This window comes from Martes martes (assembly GCF_963455335.1).
Source record: "Martes martes genome assembly, chromosome: 8".
Taxonomy (NCBI): domain Eukaryota; kingdom Metazoa; phylum Chordata; class Mammalia; order Carnivora; family Mustelidae; genus Martes; species Martes martes.
The window spans coordinates 76,580,255-76,596,941 of NC_137895.1; the positions used below are offsets into that span (position 1 = coordinate 76,580,255).

Consider the following 16,687-nt stretch of genomic DNA (forward strand, 5'->3'; position numbering starts at 1 on the left):
TTACTTTCCCTGATAGCTCATGATTTGTGTATAGTCATAAAACCAATTTCTGTATATTAATTCTGTATCCTACAACTTTACTGAATTCATTTCATTTAATAGTTCAGATAGTTTTTGGTGGTATCTTTAAGGTTTTCTACTTATAATATCTGCAAATAGTGACAGTTTAACTTCTTCCTTTTCATCCAAACGTGGATGCCTTTTCTTTTTCTTGCCTAATTGCTGTGACTAGGACTTTTAAAAGTGGTGAAAGTGGGCATCTTCTCTTGTTCCTGATCTTAGAGGAAAAGCTCCTAGCTTTTCACCATTGAGTATGATGTTAGCTGTGGGTGTGTTATATAAGCCTTTTATTATGTTGAGGTAGGTTCCTTCCATATCCACTTTGCTGACTTTTTCTTCCCTAATGTTAGCAAACAAGTAGTTTCTTTAAGAGTTTCTGCTTTGGTTGTATGTTTTTTTTTTAGTAATGGAGTTTGCAGCTTTCATAAATCACACTCAACAAATATTTTCATAAATGGCAGAATTGACCAGGAATAAAAATGTGTAGGCTCTGTCCTCTATACAGACATTATTAGTAAATGGGATAATGTATGTAAAGATTTTAATTATAAAGAGCCGAACACACACATACTTACATTAAAAACAATAATGTTGCTTTACAAATCTGCTTTTTTATAATGTGCCTCAGCCTAGGATGATTAAAGGTAGGTTCCTTCCATATCCACTTTGCTGACTTTTTCTTCCCTAATGTTAGCAAACAAGTAGTCTCTTTAAGAGTTTCTGCTTTGGTTGTATGTTTTTTTTTAGTAATGGAGTTTGCAGCTTTCATAAATCACACTCAACAAATATTTTCATAAATGGCAGAATTGACCAGGAATAAAAATGTGTAGGCTCTGTCCTCTATACAGACATTATTAGTAAATGGGATAATGTATGTAAAGATTTTAATTATAAAGAGCCGAACACACACATACTTACATTAAAAACAATAATGTTGCTTTACAAATCTGCTTTTTTATAATGTGCCTCAGCCTAGGATGATTAAAGCCAAGCCAGAACTGATTAAAAGTAATCCTAGAGAAAGGAAATAAATTTGTACAGGTACAGAGCTCTCAGTTTACTCAGTATTAATTCATACAGGTGTAAATTTTAAGGATCTCTATAGTAGAGATTGTGAACTGTTGATCAGTGGTCTGAATTTCGCCTGCCAAAATATTTTATTTGGCCAGTTCAGTGTTTATGAGTTTTTATTTTGAATCATGTGCCTTCTGCACATTTGTATTACTTGCTTTGCTGGTGCATTCATTTGAATTTGCAGGGACCTCTAGTGGTAGGTGGACCTCATGCTCTCAGACATGCATAAATCAAGACTACTTCTCTTATCTAAATGTTAGTAAATATTTGTAGAAATTCAGCATTTTAAAAGCTCAAAATAATAATTGCATTATTTAGAGAATGTCATTAATATATTATATTGAGAAAAAATAAAAAATTTAAAATTTCAATTTATCTTTTCGAGTTTACCCAAGTTAAATAATAGTAAACTCATCATTTCATTGTTTCCTTAGGCTATCTCATGAGTGGAGAGCCTAGACAACTCTTAGGAATATGTTTGAGGTCGTTCTAAAAAGTAATGGTGTGACTGATTAGTTCTTTATAAATAATTTGCTATAAGGATTAAACTTCAGAATGCCTTTAGAGCTTTTCTCAAATATACTCAACATGAATGAAATCTAGGAGTGCACATTTGTCTGCTTGGGGTTGAGATTTCAGAAGAAGGCACATCCACACACACAAACACACACATGCAGCACAGCACAGAAGAAAGGGGGAAATACTGGTCTATCTAGAGAAACGAATCTGTAATCTTGTAATAAAAAATACACTTTACTGCCAGTTTGGGTGTATACCCTGCCAGTTCAGCTATTCTAATATTAATTAATATCTGGCTTTCATCCTGTAAGTATGGCTTCGACAGGAATCTTTAAAAGCCAACTTTTAATGCATTAGGTATTTTTTCTGCTTTGCTAGACATTGGTTTATTACCTGGCATTTTATTCTCTATGTGCCTGCTATATTTCTTAGCAATGAGAGAGCAAGGTGTGTTTATAGGATTGCTTTTAAGTACAAACCCAATAAATACATGTACTTAGTTAAGTATCATATACAAACTGTTTTATATTATTTATTTATTCTTTTGGCCTAGAATTGCTTATTATTTATTATGGCCTATTATTTTGGTCACACTTTCAGGGATTTCAGACAATCTTGGTAATACTGGAATTGTCAGTGTCTTTTTCCAACCTGCTGGTGCATCATTCCTTTGATTCCGTGATATTCCATCAGATGTCTTCTAGTATCGTGGATCAAAAGGATCAACAGGTACAGTGTTTTACACCTATATGCTAACTGTTATGTATTTAGCTAACTCTAATCCTCATTTCCGTTCTTTTTAGTTTCTAAACCTTTGTTGCAAGTGCTTTGCAAAATTAGTTATGGATGACGAATTAAAAAGTGTGCTGCTAGAGAGAGCATGCGATCAGAATAACAGTATCATGGTTGAATGCTTGCTCCTGTTGGGAGCGGACGCCAATGGAACAAAGGAGACAGCGTCTTTAATTTGTCAGGTAAATACTCAAGGCCTGACTTTTGTGTTTCCTGTTATTAGACTCTACCACTGTACAGCTCTTCCTTACATCCTATTATTCCTTACTACAGAATTTGCCAGTTCATTGCACAATTGCTTGTGATTTGTGGTGGGAGTTTAGATGCACAGAATTTCAGAGGCAAGAGGGTTCTTGAGGTATATGCAGTCGAAACCTTCATTTTACTTGTCTGCCTACCTTGTTATGTGGATAAATAACTTTCCAAATGTGTTTCTTACTATGCGTCTCTCTACAAATTGTTCTCCAGGCACACTGCACACAGCATCTGGATTCGTTTTGATCATCTTTCAGCCATTTTCTCTCTGTTTTCAGTTTCTCTGCTAGAAAATTCTGTCCTTAGGGCTACTGCGTGTGGCCGTGTAGGCAGTATACTGCACACCTTTGGGGATGCTGTTCCCATGGACATCCTCTGCCATTGGCCACCCCTGTGGTCATGTAGCACTGTGGTCCTGCCTTCCTTTCCTCTTTTCCCTCATGCACTGTGCAAACACATCTCTCTAATTATTCTCCTTTTCCTTCAAAATCTAACCCAAATTCTCCTTCCCTAATAAAGCCTGCTCTACACTGTTGGCCTCCGTAAAAAATACTTACTTCTGTAAGTCTATGAAAATTTAGGTACACCTGTTTATATTTTGTGAGTTATATGAAAGCAGAAATAGACAGTGTTCATCTCTGTATCATCTAGAATAGCTAACTCATGGCTTTATATACAGTATGTATTTAGTCAGTGTTGAAGTGCATTATGTGTTATCTCAAGTTCTCCATTGTATAAATTTTAGTTTATAATAGCATTCAGGTAACAGCATGTGTATTTTCTAGAAATATAATCATATTTCTAACAAATGAATTATGTAGGGATTTAATATACATTATTAAATGACCAACAGGATACTATAATTTCCAATAATTTACTTTAAAGCCTGACTTTATTTAATTTTCCACTTGCCTATGGATTCAATTCGTCAACTACACACTAAGTTAGTACTAATTAGCTCTCTGCATAAAAAGAAACTGAACATGTAAGTTCTTTTCATGCATAATTAATTTGTACATTAAGACCAAATAATCGTATTACTTAAATTTATTCAAATTTCATTTGCGAAATTCACCTTAAAACTAGTTGCTTCTCTATTATTAAATGTAATTAAATTATTTCCTTCAATAATGTAATACACTTTTATTGTGTATCTTTCATGTGATCTGCAGATCATTGCTTAATGTTACTGGGATATGGGGGATATAGCAAAGAACTGAAAATAAACTTCCCCTTCACATTTTTTGTTAGGGGAATAACCCCTAAAAGCACTTGAGTGCAATAATTTTATATTCCCACTGGAAATACTTCAGACTCTTCTCTCAAGTTATCCAAAATTTTCTACAGAAGCTTTTTATTTTATTGTTCTTCACATATTCTTTGGACTTAATGCATTTAGTTATTATCTTTTTAAACAAAATCAGATCTTCACATCTATGGGTGTATTAAATTTAAAGAATTTATCTAAGTTGCCAGAGATTATTTGCATCTAAAAAATAATAAATATTGATTAATTTTTGTGGATAGATTGAACATAGATTTTTGTGGATAGATTGAATATACGTTATTTATAGTGTAAAATAAGGTAGTCAACACTATTTGTGTACCAGTGCTGTATAATTAAGGTCTGTTCAGAGCAAAGATGGAGTTAATCTATTAGGCTTTCTGAGGGGAATTTAATGATGCAATATACATGATTCCTATGGAAAATTATGGAAGATTAGTACTGGGCATGCAAATGCATGAATAGAGATCCAAAGATGAAAATCATCAAATCATGATGGGATGAACTACCATGGAAAAATAATAATAAACACTGTTGTCTTGATTACCCCCTGGGCACTGCTCTGAGTCCTTTATACAATTTAGCCCTTATAACAACCTTAGGAATGGGTTCTAGTATTATTCCTATTTTACAGGTAAGGAAATGAGGCACAGAAAGGTTAAGTAACTTGCCTAAGGTCATTCTCCTGGTAGGTGATGGAAAATCTGCCTCCCATGTGCCTGTTTTCATCTCTTGTCTACACCATAGATTCATGATAGCGGTGGTAGTAGTAGGGAAGGAGGGGGAGTTGTTCATTTATTCTCAAAGGCTAGTGTGAAATATTTGGCTTTGATTGTCTGCTGCATTATTTATAAATTTGAAGGTGAGAGAGAAGATTGCAAAAGATCGTCAGTTATACTTTTGATAATCTTTGATTATATTCTGAATTATCTCCATTATTATTTAAATGTAAAACTGTAGTTCTGAGCAGTATTTTTTTCTTCTCATGGAGTTGAAATTACTTTCATAATTTTTTTTTTTTTATCTGATACACTTTCTTATATATATCTCTCTTCATGGCACTGTATACCTAAAGTCAGCTTGGATCTTTTGGGCCCTCAAGAAAAGTACTCTATAAAAATGCTTGAGGAACTTCTTGGTGGAGAGCCCTGTGCTAGATAAGTAGTCAAAAATATACAAGGGGTTTCCTATTTCAGGATGGTTTATTTATAGGTGTGGAAAGGAGAGAGGTTTATTTCTCTTGGGAGAGGAGAGAGGATAAAACATAAATCATCTTAATATAAGGTAGGCAGTAAGACGTAAAAATTTGCTGGGCTACAGAGAGGCATTTGCGATTGAGTTTTCTGTCCCTCTGTCCCTCCCTTCTCCCTCCCTCCCTCTTTTTTCTTCCCATCCTTCCTTTTAAATTTCCTTTTAAAGAGGAAATTTAAGGAAGAGGAAGACTTTTAAAGAGGATTTTAGTAATTTGCTAATTAAATTAAATATATGTCCTAGGTATTTTTTAAAAAGATTTTATTTATTTGTCAGAGAGAGTGAGAGCACAGCAGGGGGAGCAGCAGGCAGAAGGAGAAGCAGGCTCCCTGCTGAGCAGGGAGCCAGATGTGGGACTCCATCCCAGGACCCCAGGATCATGACCTGAGTGGAAGGCAGACGCTTCCACTCCACCGAGCCACCCAGGTGTCCCTATATATTTCCTAGGTATTATACTAGGCTACAGAGGTACAAATTGAATTATAATAGCATCCAAGCTTTTCATTCTAGTTTTAAAACTGATAGGCATGTTTGGTTTAGTGTGCTAAGTGCTATGTTAAACAAAAGTGTTGGGAGCCTGGAGGAGGAAGAGAGCTTGGGAGCTTGGTAGCAAGGACTTATGTGCAAGAGCTGATAAAGCTGTTCCTTTAAGAATGAACATTTTTTGCTCGATGAAGAGCGGAGTTAGACATTGAGGGCACTAGAAATAGTGTAAATGAAAATAATGAGGTTTAAAAAATTGTATGTTGTGTTTGGGGAATGTCTTGGAGCAGAGGGGTTTAGAAGATTTTTGAACAGTACAATGACTTGATCATATCTAAAGTAAAAGAGCACCCTGGTGGCTCTGAGGAAAATGGGTTGAGAAGGTGGGTAACCTGGAGACTGGTGGGCATTAATTTTGTCTTTGAACCACAGAATGCTTCCCTCAACTCCTCTGACATACTTAAATTCTAGAGAATTCAGGAATTTCCCCCAATGTCCTTCCCCTGATCTGCTACCTTGGATCTTAGGGTCTTCTTTTCTTTTCTTTTTTTAATCCTTAATTTTGGGTAGTGAAAGGGGCACAGGATTTGGAGTGAGCAGATTTGATTCAAATCCAGGCCTCTTATTGACTCCCTCTAAGGGTTTGGACAAATCATTTATCTTTTCTAAATACTCATCTTTAAAATGGGGATAATAGTTTTTATGGCATAGGATTTTTTTTTAAAAAATATTTTATTTATTTATTTGACAGGCAGAGATCACAAGTAGGCAGAGAGGCAGGCAGAGAGAGAGAGGGAGGAAGCAGGCTCCCCTCTGAACAGGGAGCCTGATGCAGGGGGCTCGATCCTAGGACCCTGAGATCAGGACCTGAGCTGAAGGCAGAGGCTTACCCCACTGAGCCACCCAGGCGCCCCTGGCATAGGATTTTTAATAAGAATTAGAAATCAAGTGTATACAGACTTCAGCACAGTACCTGACATATAATATTTCTGTCATCTGTTACTTTGATCTTCTAGTTGCTAGCGCATCATGTTCCTTCACCTTTCAGAAGCTGTTCTGCATAAGCCAGTATGCTACAGATTGCTAAGTCTTCCCTCTGCTCACTACGGTCCCTGTGGTTTTTGTAGCACCTAGCATGCTAACCTACCTGGAGCATGTCCTCTGAAAACCGTATTTAGGGAAAGATAAAAAACTGAGAGACAAGAAATTTCTTTGTAGAAATTCAGATTCTTGTCCTGGAAACCAGAAATCAGAGATGACTGTCCTTTGTATATAGCATTAACAAGTTTTGTAACGTTCATATTCTCATTTAGTTATTCTATATAATGATTGAAGGCAGGGCAGTAGCCTTTACTGTGAATGGTACTAGTTTCCCAGATGTCCTTCAAGGAGTAAACAGGAGCCCAGAAGGTATAAGCAATATGTATAATTGGTAAAGCCGTGGGCTTCTGACTTCAAGTGTTATGAACTTTTTCTCATGGTAACTGACTCTCCCGTGGCGGGTTATTTGGCTGATGCTACTCTGATGTTTGTGGCACTAATCTTTTATTTTCCTAATCTATTTCAAGGATGAGTTTTGCCTTATTTTGTTTCTATCTAAATTTGAGGGTGTAGAGAAAAATCACACAAAATTCAATTTACTAGTCTACCAAAAGGAAGAAATATGGGCCTTTAATATGTTTACCTTCCTTTTTTGTTTACTAGGTATGTGAGAAAGCCAGCAGTCCCAAATTGGTGGAACTGCTACTGAATGGTGGTTCCCGTGAACAAGATGTTCGGAAGGCGCTGGCGATAAGCATTGGGAAAGGTGACAGCCAGATCATTAGCTTACTTTTAAGAAGACTTGCTCTGGATCTGGCCAATAATAGCATTTGCCTTGGAGGATTTTGTATAGGAAAAATTGAACCTTCATGGCTTGGTCCTTTATTTCCAGATAAGACATCTAATTTAAGAAAAGAAACAAGTAAGTATTAACAGGAAGATTTTGTCTAAGTCTTTTTTTTATTAGTATTTTTTTTTAAGTCAGTGATCTTTTCATTAGGTTTATTTCAGTTTGGTACAACTTAAGCCAAGAATATTGTGAAGGTTTAGATATCGTTCTTTTTGGTCATGAAATGCTTTAAAGCGGTATTATATTTAATTCTTTATGACTTAGCAAATACATCTTTTATAAAGATAGAGCCAAACAGTGGGATCTTTCTGAGCAGTTGCTTTTTAAAAAATACATATTTTTATTTTTATTATTTTTTAAAGATTTAATTTACTTGAGAGAGAAAGAGAGCATGAGCTGGGGGAGAAGCAGATGGAGAGGGAGAGGCAGACTCCCCGCTGAGCAGGGAGCCCGATGTGGGGCTCAATCCCAGAACCCTGGGATCATGACCTTAGCTGAAGACAGATGCTTACCTGATTGAATCACCCAGGCACCCCAGATATATTTTCTTTTTTATTATAAAAGTAACCCGTGCTCATTCTAAGAATAGCAAAACACAAAAACCGTAAGGAAGAAAATAACAGTAATTATTTTATCCCTTATAGGCAATCAATGTCGATTTACTTACTAGATTTTTTTATATGCTTACATATAATATGCATCAAAATGTATATGTAGAAACATATACATATTGCATTTTCATGTTAACATATTTAGTTTTCAGTTTTTTAATATTTCAATTAAGGATGTATTTTCTTTGTATTTTCAAGTTAATATATATTAAGTATATTGATGACAAGTTAGCATCATCCTCCATCATTTCAGATGTCAGTCATTCATACTAACTGTGTTTCTAAAAGTTGAGCTCCCTGCTTTGCCTCTGATAACTTACTCCCATGCCCACTTCCTTCCCAACAGTGGTCTTATTCTACAACTCTTCACCTTAAGGACTATCTGGTTAATAGAATGTTTGCTTTACTGTCATTTTCCTGATGCATTACCTGGTAAAACCCTATTCCTGTTCACTCCAACAGTCTGCTTCCTTCCTTCCCTTCCCTAGGGTAGCTTAATGCTGCTGGAGGAAAGTATTCTATGCTTATTGGTGCCTCTACAAATTCCAGGTCTCCAACATCCTGGTGGGCCCTAAAAGATTCAGTGAGGCTGAATTTCCCTAAGTTTCTTAAATGCGTCATGTATTCTTATTTCCAGGATTTTCCCAGTGTTACTCTAGCTGCTTAATTCCCTTACCTTCTCTCTCACTTGCCTGTCTCTTCATTCTTTTTGCCTCAGCACCATCTCACTTTTTCTAAGAAAACATTCCTGCCCGTGTGAAGTCTGGGTGGAAGATCCACCTACACGCTCTGTAGCTCCTTGTTTCTTACATGTACCAGCACTTATCACATTATATAATTGTATTTTTTCTTTTTATTATCTACCTTTTGATTGATTACATGCATCACAAAGTCAATGTCAATTTTTTCCGTTGTTGTAATGTTAACATCTGTGCTAGTACTTTGCACATATTAAGTGCTCTAAATATTTAAAATATTGGCAAAATTCAAAATTTGATAATAAATTATGTTGATAAGCATATGTGGAAATAGACATTCCACACAATATTCCTATAAACTTAAATTATCCTCTTTTAATGAAAATCTGGTAATATCCATTAATATTTTAAATGCACATCCATACTTTTTTGCCCAGTTATATATGGATAGAAATCCATGATAAAGGCATTCTTAATGTACACAGAAAGTCATGTACAAGGATTCACATTAAAATATTGTTTATAATAGCAAGAAATTATGAGAAAAAAATCCCAAATATTCTTCAAAAGGAACTATTTGAATCAATCATGGTACATTCATGCAATAGGATGCTTTGCAATCGTTGGGGGAAAAACATCTAGCAAATCAAAATGTTCAGATGTAGAGTGCATTATTAAGTAAAAAAAAATAAAAAAGCAAAGGACAGCGTTTTTAGTATACTGATGTTTGCGAAAAGTTGAGATATGGTAGTCATAAATGTTTGAATGTGAAAAGACTTATGTCAGAAGAAAAACTCCAGAAATTCGTTCCCTGGTTGCCTCTGCGGACCTTGGAAACTAATGAAATATGATTAGATCCCACGTTCCATCACTTCAAGATGTCTCCTGCCAACAACCTGCTTACTTGAATCTCTGAGTTCTGATGGAGAGGGATTCTAGGCCCCCTGCAGAGAGACGAAGGGAGATTTACCACCCATTGCATACCCTTTGTTATGCATGATTTTTTTTTACCTTTGGTAAGTCTCTCCCAATTAAAAAAATACAATAAAGCCATTTGATTCATTGGAGAGCATGGCCATAATTATATTGGCAGCTCAACTGAGTAAAGAACATTTTGGATTCATAGCTTTAAAACATTTTTCAGGTTCTACTTGACCGAGTCACATACACATGTATTTGAAGAAATTGCCAAGCTATATGTAGCACAATGAGGACTTGGCAAACTTATTTCTTCATAATAGAACATAATATAAAATATAATAAAATAGAAAGATATTAACTTTCAAATTCCACCAAATTTCCCAGTGGAATGAATCACTTAGCAAATGGTTTATAAACAAGAATATAATTTATTGAGCATTTTCTATGTTCTAAGCATTGTGCTAAACATTTTATATGCATCATTTCCTCTATTTTATTATTTTATTTTAATTTTTAAAGATTTTATTTATTTATTTGAGGGAGAGAGAGATAGCGAGAGAGAGCAAGAGTAGGGAGGAGAGGGAGAAGCAGGCTCCTCACTGGGCACGTGGGGCTTGATCCTAGGACTCTGGGATCATGACCTGAGCCAAAGACAGACACACTTAACCGACTGAGCCACCCAGGCGCCCCTGCATCATTTACTTTAATCTTTTTCATAACCTTATGTTGTCGTCTTCACTTCCCAAGTGAAGATACTGACACTCAGGGAGTCTGTGTAACTTGCAAGTGCTATTACTGTTATTTGAGCACGGGTCTGTCAGGTTTCAAAGCCCAGGCTCTTTCCTGTAGTTTCATAAATATTCAGTTTTGTCACTACACCAAAGCTTTGAGTAAATTTTTATGATTTCTAAAAAATTTAAATTCACTGCCTGCTTCTTATGCAATATCATGGTTATAAAGTGAGAAATAAGTATATGGGTGCTTTGGTGGCTCAGTCCATTAAGCATCCAGCTCTTGATTTAAGCTCAAGTCATGATCTCATGGTCATGGGATTGAGCCCCGTGTTGGGCTTCACACTCAGTGGGAAGTCTGCTTGAGATTCTTGCCTCTGCCCCTCCCTCCCTGTGCTCACTGTCTCTCTCAAATAAAAAAATAAATAATCTTTAAAAAAAGAAATGAGTGAAATAAGTCAAGCAGAGAGAGTCAAGTACCATATGGTTTCACTTATTTGTGGAGCATAACAAATAATATAGAGGACAAGGGTAGATGGAGAGGAGAAGGGAGTTGAGGGAAATTGGAAGGGGAGGTGAACCATGAGAGACTATGGACTCTGAAAAACAACCTGAGGGTTTTAAAGGGGCGGAGGGTGGGAGGTTGGGGGAACCAGGTGGTGGGTATTAGGGAGGGCACAGATTGCATGGAGCACTGGGTGTGGTGAAAAAACAATGAATATTGTTACGCTGAAAATAAATAAAAAATTAAAAAAAAACAATGAATACTGTTACGCTGAAAAGAAATAAAAAAAAAAGAAATGTGTAAAAAATTGTCTAGAGGCATGAAGATACATAAGGAACTTTGGTGTGATCTATGCTTATGTTTCTTGATTTTTAAGTGACTGGTCTATCTTTTTATTGTAGATATAGGATCCACCCTAGCAAGAATGGTGCTCAGATATCAGATGAAAAGTTCTTTGGAAGAAGGGGCAGCCTCAGGCAGCAATGGGAACTTTCCTGAAGGAGTACTTGATAAATTTGATGAATGGACCTTCATTCCAGACTCCTATGTGGACAGTGTTTTTGGTCAAAGTGATGACCTGGATAGTGAAGGTATTTATTTTACAGAAATATTCCCTTTATGTTTTCAAACATTTACACACTGGTATTGAACAATAGAAACGGAGACAAAAACCTGATTTAATTCATTTGGAAAACGTGAGGAAAAATATGTTCATTATCAGAAGTAGTTAAGGCTCACTAATTCCAGTTAAGGTGATGCCTGTCAAAAAAATGTATCTCTGCATTTCCTAAGTGTTATAATACCTATCATTATCAGTGAATGGTGACTGATTTAGTGAAATCACTCTGACTCAGACTAGAATTGGATTCCATGTTCCATCATTGATAAGATCTTTTGTGGCTTGTGTAAGCCCCTTACCCTTATTAAAGATGGTGTTGCCAACCTTCCAGGATTATTTATAAGAATTAGAGAAATTATATGTAAAGTGTCTGGGAGAGTGCTTCCCAAATAGGATACATTTTTACCTTTAGAAGGATTAAAATAATATTAATATTTTATTTTATTTTTATTTTTATTTTTATTTTTACTTTTTTTTAAAGATTTTATTTATTTATTTGACAGACAGAGATCACAAGTAGGCAGAGGCAGGCAGAGAGAGAGAGAGAGGCGAGGGAGCAAGCTCCCCGCTGAGCAGAGAGCCCGATGCGGGGCTCGATCCCAGGACCCCGGGATCATGACCCGAGCTGAAGGCAGAGACTTTAACCCACCGAGCCACCCAGGCGCTCCCAATAATATTAATATTTTAATAACACCTTGAAATAACTTAAAAAGTTATGGCAATATATATAATGACAGTAATAGAACTGACATATTTAATACAAGCAGTTTGGTAAAAATGGGGTGAGTTGCTTTTTTAATAACATAGTAGGAATGAAAACTTTGGGTAAGAGATAAAGGTATTTGAGAGAGCAAACAGTAAGTGTTCTCCCTGAATCCCCAAATCTCTGGCCCAAGTACTTTTTAAAACCAACTTTATTCAGATATAATTAATATAAAATAAAATGCACCCATTTTAAGTATGTGTTTTCATGGGTTTTGAAAAATTTATACATCCATGTAGTCATCACCACTATTAAATTATGCAACATTCCTATCATCTAAAAAATTTCCTTTATACCTTTTCAAAAATACCCTGACCCTTGGTCCATGGCAAACACTGATCTGCTTTCTGTCATTATAGATTAAATTAGTATTTTCTTAAGTTTTACATGTATACGATGATATAGTGTGTTCTCATCTCTGTCTGGCTGTTTTTCCTTTCTTTTTTTTTTTTCTGGCTGTTTTTCAAAGTAGTTGGTCTATGTTGGTGAATGTTCTTTGTTTAACTTAAAAGAATATGTATTCAGCAATTGTTGGGTCAATTAGGTCAAATTGGTTGTGTTTCTTAGGTCTTCTTTTATATCTTTACTAATTTTTCTCTCTACCTGTTGTATTTGGCAAAGAAGTGTTGAAACTGTAGTCATGGATTTGTTAATTCTTTTATCCGTTCATGCTTTGTGTGTTGTGGAGCTTTACTACTAGATGCACAAACATAAAGGATTGTAATTTTTTTAAAAAAATATTTTATTTATTTATTTGACAGACAGAGATCACAAGTAGGCAGAGAGGCAGGCAGAGAGAGAGGAGGAAGCAGGCTCCCTTTGGAGACGAGAGCCTGATGTGGGGCTCGATCCCAAGACCCTGGGATCATGACCTGAGCCGAAGGCAGAAAGAGAGCATGAGCAGGAGGGGCAGAGAGTGAAGGGGAGAGAATCTCAAGCAGACTCCATGCTTAGTGTGGAGCCTGACTCAGGGCTTGATCTCAGAACCCTGAGATCATGACTTGAGCCAATATCAAGACTTGGACACTCCACCAACTATGCCACCCAGGCAACACTTTAAGTATTTTTAAATAAAGGAAACATTAGAAATGCTGACATAAAAATAATTATAAAATGCCTTTGTTGCTTCTATAAACAATATGCTAACACAACATACACAGACATAAAATAGGATAATTATGAAAATGTAATAGTTATAAGATAAAAATATAATTAAACTGTGAAGTCTATTTTATTAAGATGTTTAAGCATAAAATAATTAAAGTTATAAGATAAATTAAGTTTTAATAGTGAACCAAGTGGAAGTTTTTTTTTTTTTTTAAGATTTTATTTATTTATTTGGCAGACAGAGATCAGAAGTAGGCAGAGAGGCAGGCAGAGAGAGAGGAGGAAGCAGGCTTCCTGCAGAGCAGAGAGCCTGATGCGGGGCTCGATCCCAGGACCCTGGGGTCATGACCTGAGCCGAAGGCAGAGGCTTTAACCCACTGAGCCACCCAGGCGTCCCCAAGTGGAAGTCTTTTTATCAATTTTAAGATTTATATAGAATATTATAAAGTTGATTTTTAGATATATAGATTTTTAAATTTGTTTTGATACTTAAAATTAATTCTTTATGTTTGTAAGATAGAGAGTGGTAGAATTTATAATCTCATAATTTTTCAGTAATGTCTCCAAATTTTTTATCCTTAATAATATAATTTGTTTATTGATCCTTATTTTCTTTAAATCCATAATTTTAAAAGAAGTTCTTTTCTCTTCTCTCTCAAGAGGCTTATGCCAACTAAACTCATTGTTTCATTTTAATGTCATTCCATAAATGAGATAACATAATGTGGAATTTAAATAGAGGCGTTCTCAAGATTCTCAAGATTACTGAATGTGAGATAATTTATACTAGTGTGATTCCAATATTTAAATAAATTTAAACAAAAATTTTCTGAGAGCAAATCAAAGAAACATAAAAGAATGACATTGATCAGATTTGTGTATAAGCTTTCTTTTTTCAAAGATTTATTTATTTGAGAGAGAGAGAGAGAGCACACAAATGGGGGGAGGGACAGAAAGAGAGAGAACCAAACTCCCCACTGAGCAGGGAACCCGACGTGGGATTGGTTCCTAGGACCCTGGGATCATGGCTTAAGCCTAAGGCAGGTGTTTAACCGACTGAGCCACCCAGTGCTCCAAACTTGTGTATAAACTTTCTTTGCTTCCTGTACACACACATGTATTTATTATAACATGTAACTATGTTTTTTACTTGTTTTTTTCCTACTATACTATGAGCTCATATCTGGCATGGATTGTTTTTCCTGCTTATCTTTATTCAGCACTTGTTTAGTATCTAGTCTAGGATAGCCATTCAATAAATATTTATAAATGAAGAAAAATGTAGCTGAATTTTGAAAATGAAAAGCCAACATAGTTTATTATTTCTATTTTAAAGATGTTACAGTGGAAATTGAGCAATTTCCATCAATGAATATATGTTTAACCTTTTATGATCATTGTACTATGATACTAGCATCTTATGATTGAGTCAGCATTTTTTATTTGCCTTTATTTTGTCATTTAAAAATAGGAAGTGAAGGTTCATTTCTTGTGAAAAGAAAATCCAATTCAATTAGTGTAGGAGAATTTTACCGAGATCGTGCCTTGCAGCGTTGCTCACCAAATTTGCAAAGGCATTCCAACTCATTGGTAAGTTAAATTGTCATTATTTTGTGTGTTTTGTTACTGATAGTCTCTTGATAACTGAAATTATGTGCCAAAGCTAGGAGCTACTGGTGCAGAAATTCCCTAGTATATGAAAACTTTATATATAGATTATGTGTGTGTGTGTATGTATAGACATACATATATATGTATATGTATATGTATACATACATATGTATACACACACATACACACACGCACACATATATATATGTATAAACCATTCTAAATACTCATGCTCATGCTCATTTTTTGAGCATGTTTGGGCCATATGTGTACTAACTATACTTCAAAATGATTTTATCTTTTTTTCTTTTTTCTTTTCAGAGCTCCATTTGTATGGAGCCCAGGGTAGGTCTATGTCTTATGGTGTGGCTAGTCCCCTGAGTATTTTAACTAGAAATCTTACAGTGATTCTTAAGGAATAGGAAATGTTCTCTTTGCTCCAAAAAATGATAGTGATTTTATTAAACCTGTCTATTTTTTAAATAGGGACCTATTTTCGATCATGAAGATTTACTGAGGCAAAAGAGAAAAATACTGTCTTCAGATGACTCACTCAGTAAGTATTTGAAAGTAATCATAAATAAGTAGATATTTTGAGCAGAATGCAGTAGTTTGTTAACAATTGCCTCTACTCAGATTTTCTGGTTCTTCATCTCATCTTACATAACCTTCAAATTATATGTCTAATGATACCACACACTATAGAAGAATGAAACGCAATTATATATTTAAAATTTTACCTTTTATGATGCTATGAAAGATTAACTCTTTTATCCTTCCTACTACTTTTCTGAAATGTAAATATTACCATCACCAATGCAACTCTTCATCCTCTTCTCCGGGTCTCCTTTTTTTTATACTACTTCTACCACTTGATTCAGTATTTATTACTTATTATCCGTCTCTGCGACTGGAATGTAAGCTCTGTAGTTTCGTTTTCTACTGAATCTCCAGGGCTTTGAAAGGAGTCTGACACTGGTTAGGTGATCAGTAAATATTTACCAAGTGAACTTAGATTCCTTGCTCATATTTCCATTGTGTGTTTGTTTTTCACAAAAGGGTCATCAAAACTTCAATCCCATATGAGGCATTCAGACAGCATTTCTTCCCTGGCTTCTGAGAGAGAGTATATCACATCATTAGACCTTTCAGCAAATGAACTAAGAGATATTGATGCCTTGAGCCAGAAATGCTCTATCAGTGGTCATTTGGAGCATCTTGAAAAGCTGGAGCTTCATCAGAATGCACTCACGAGCTTTCCACAACAACTCTGTGAAGTAAATTTAATTTGTTCTTCTAACTCTCAGGATATTCGAAGAGCTTTTTGTATTTCTATCTAACTTGCATGGTTAAATCTTTAGAAATAAGGATCTGCTTCTGCATCGTTTGACAGTAGTTCCCCCTTTCTTGTGGTTTTCACACTGGGATCTTAGTCTGTGTGGTGTTCAGGAGCATCTTTGAGGAATGGTGATCTGGTAAAAAAGGAATCCTGGGTTCTGTCCTGATGATCC

General features: G+C 35.5%; 1 protein-coding gene across 1 annotated transcript in view; it reads left to right on the forward strand.

Moving 5' to 3' along the window:
- The window catches only part of LRRK2 (leucine rich repeat kinase 2), a gene marked incomplete at its 3' end in the record, with an annotated part of 131,436 nt that overhangs the window by 41,324 nt on the left and 73,425 nt on the right, over nt 1-16,687 (forward strand). The window contains exons 17-23 of the mRNA XM_080811639.1: nt 2,254-2,382; nt 2,457-2,627; nt 7,424-7,682; nt 11,478-11,666; nt 15,037-15,155; nt 15,663-15,732; nt 16,236-16,453. Coding sequence (XP_080667765.1) covers nt 2,254-2,382; nt 2,457-2,627; nt 7,424-7,682; nt 11,478-11,666; nt 15,037-15,155; nt 15,663-15,732; nt 16,236-16,453 — 1,155 coding nt within the window. The remainder of the gene's footprint in view (nt 1-2,253; nt 2,383-2,456; nt 2,628-7,423; nt 7,683-11,477; nt 11,667-15,036; nt 15,156-15,662; nt 15,733-16,235; nt 16,454-16,687) is intronic.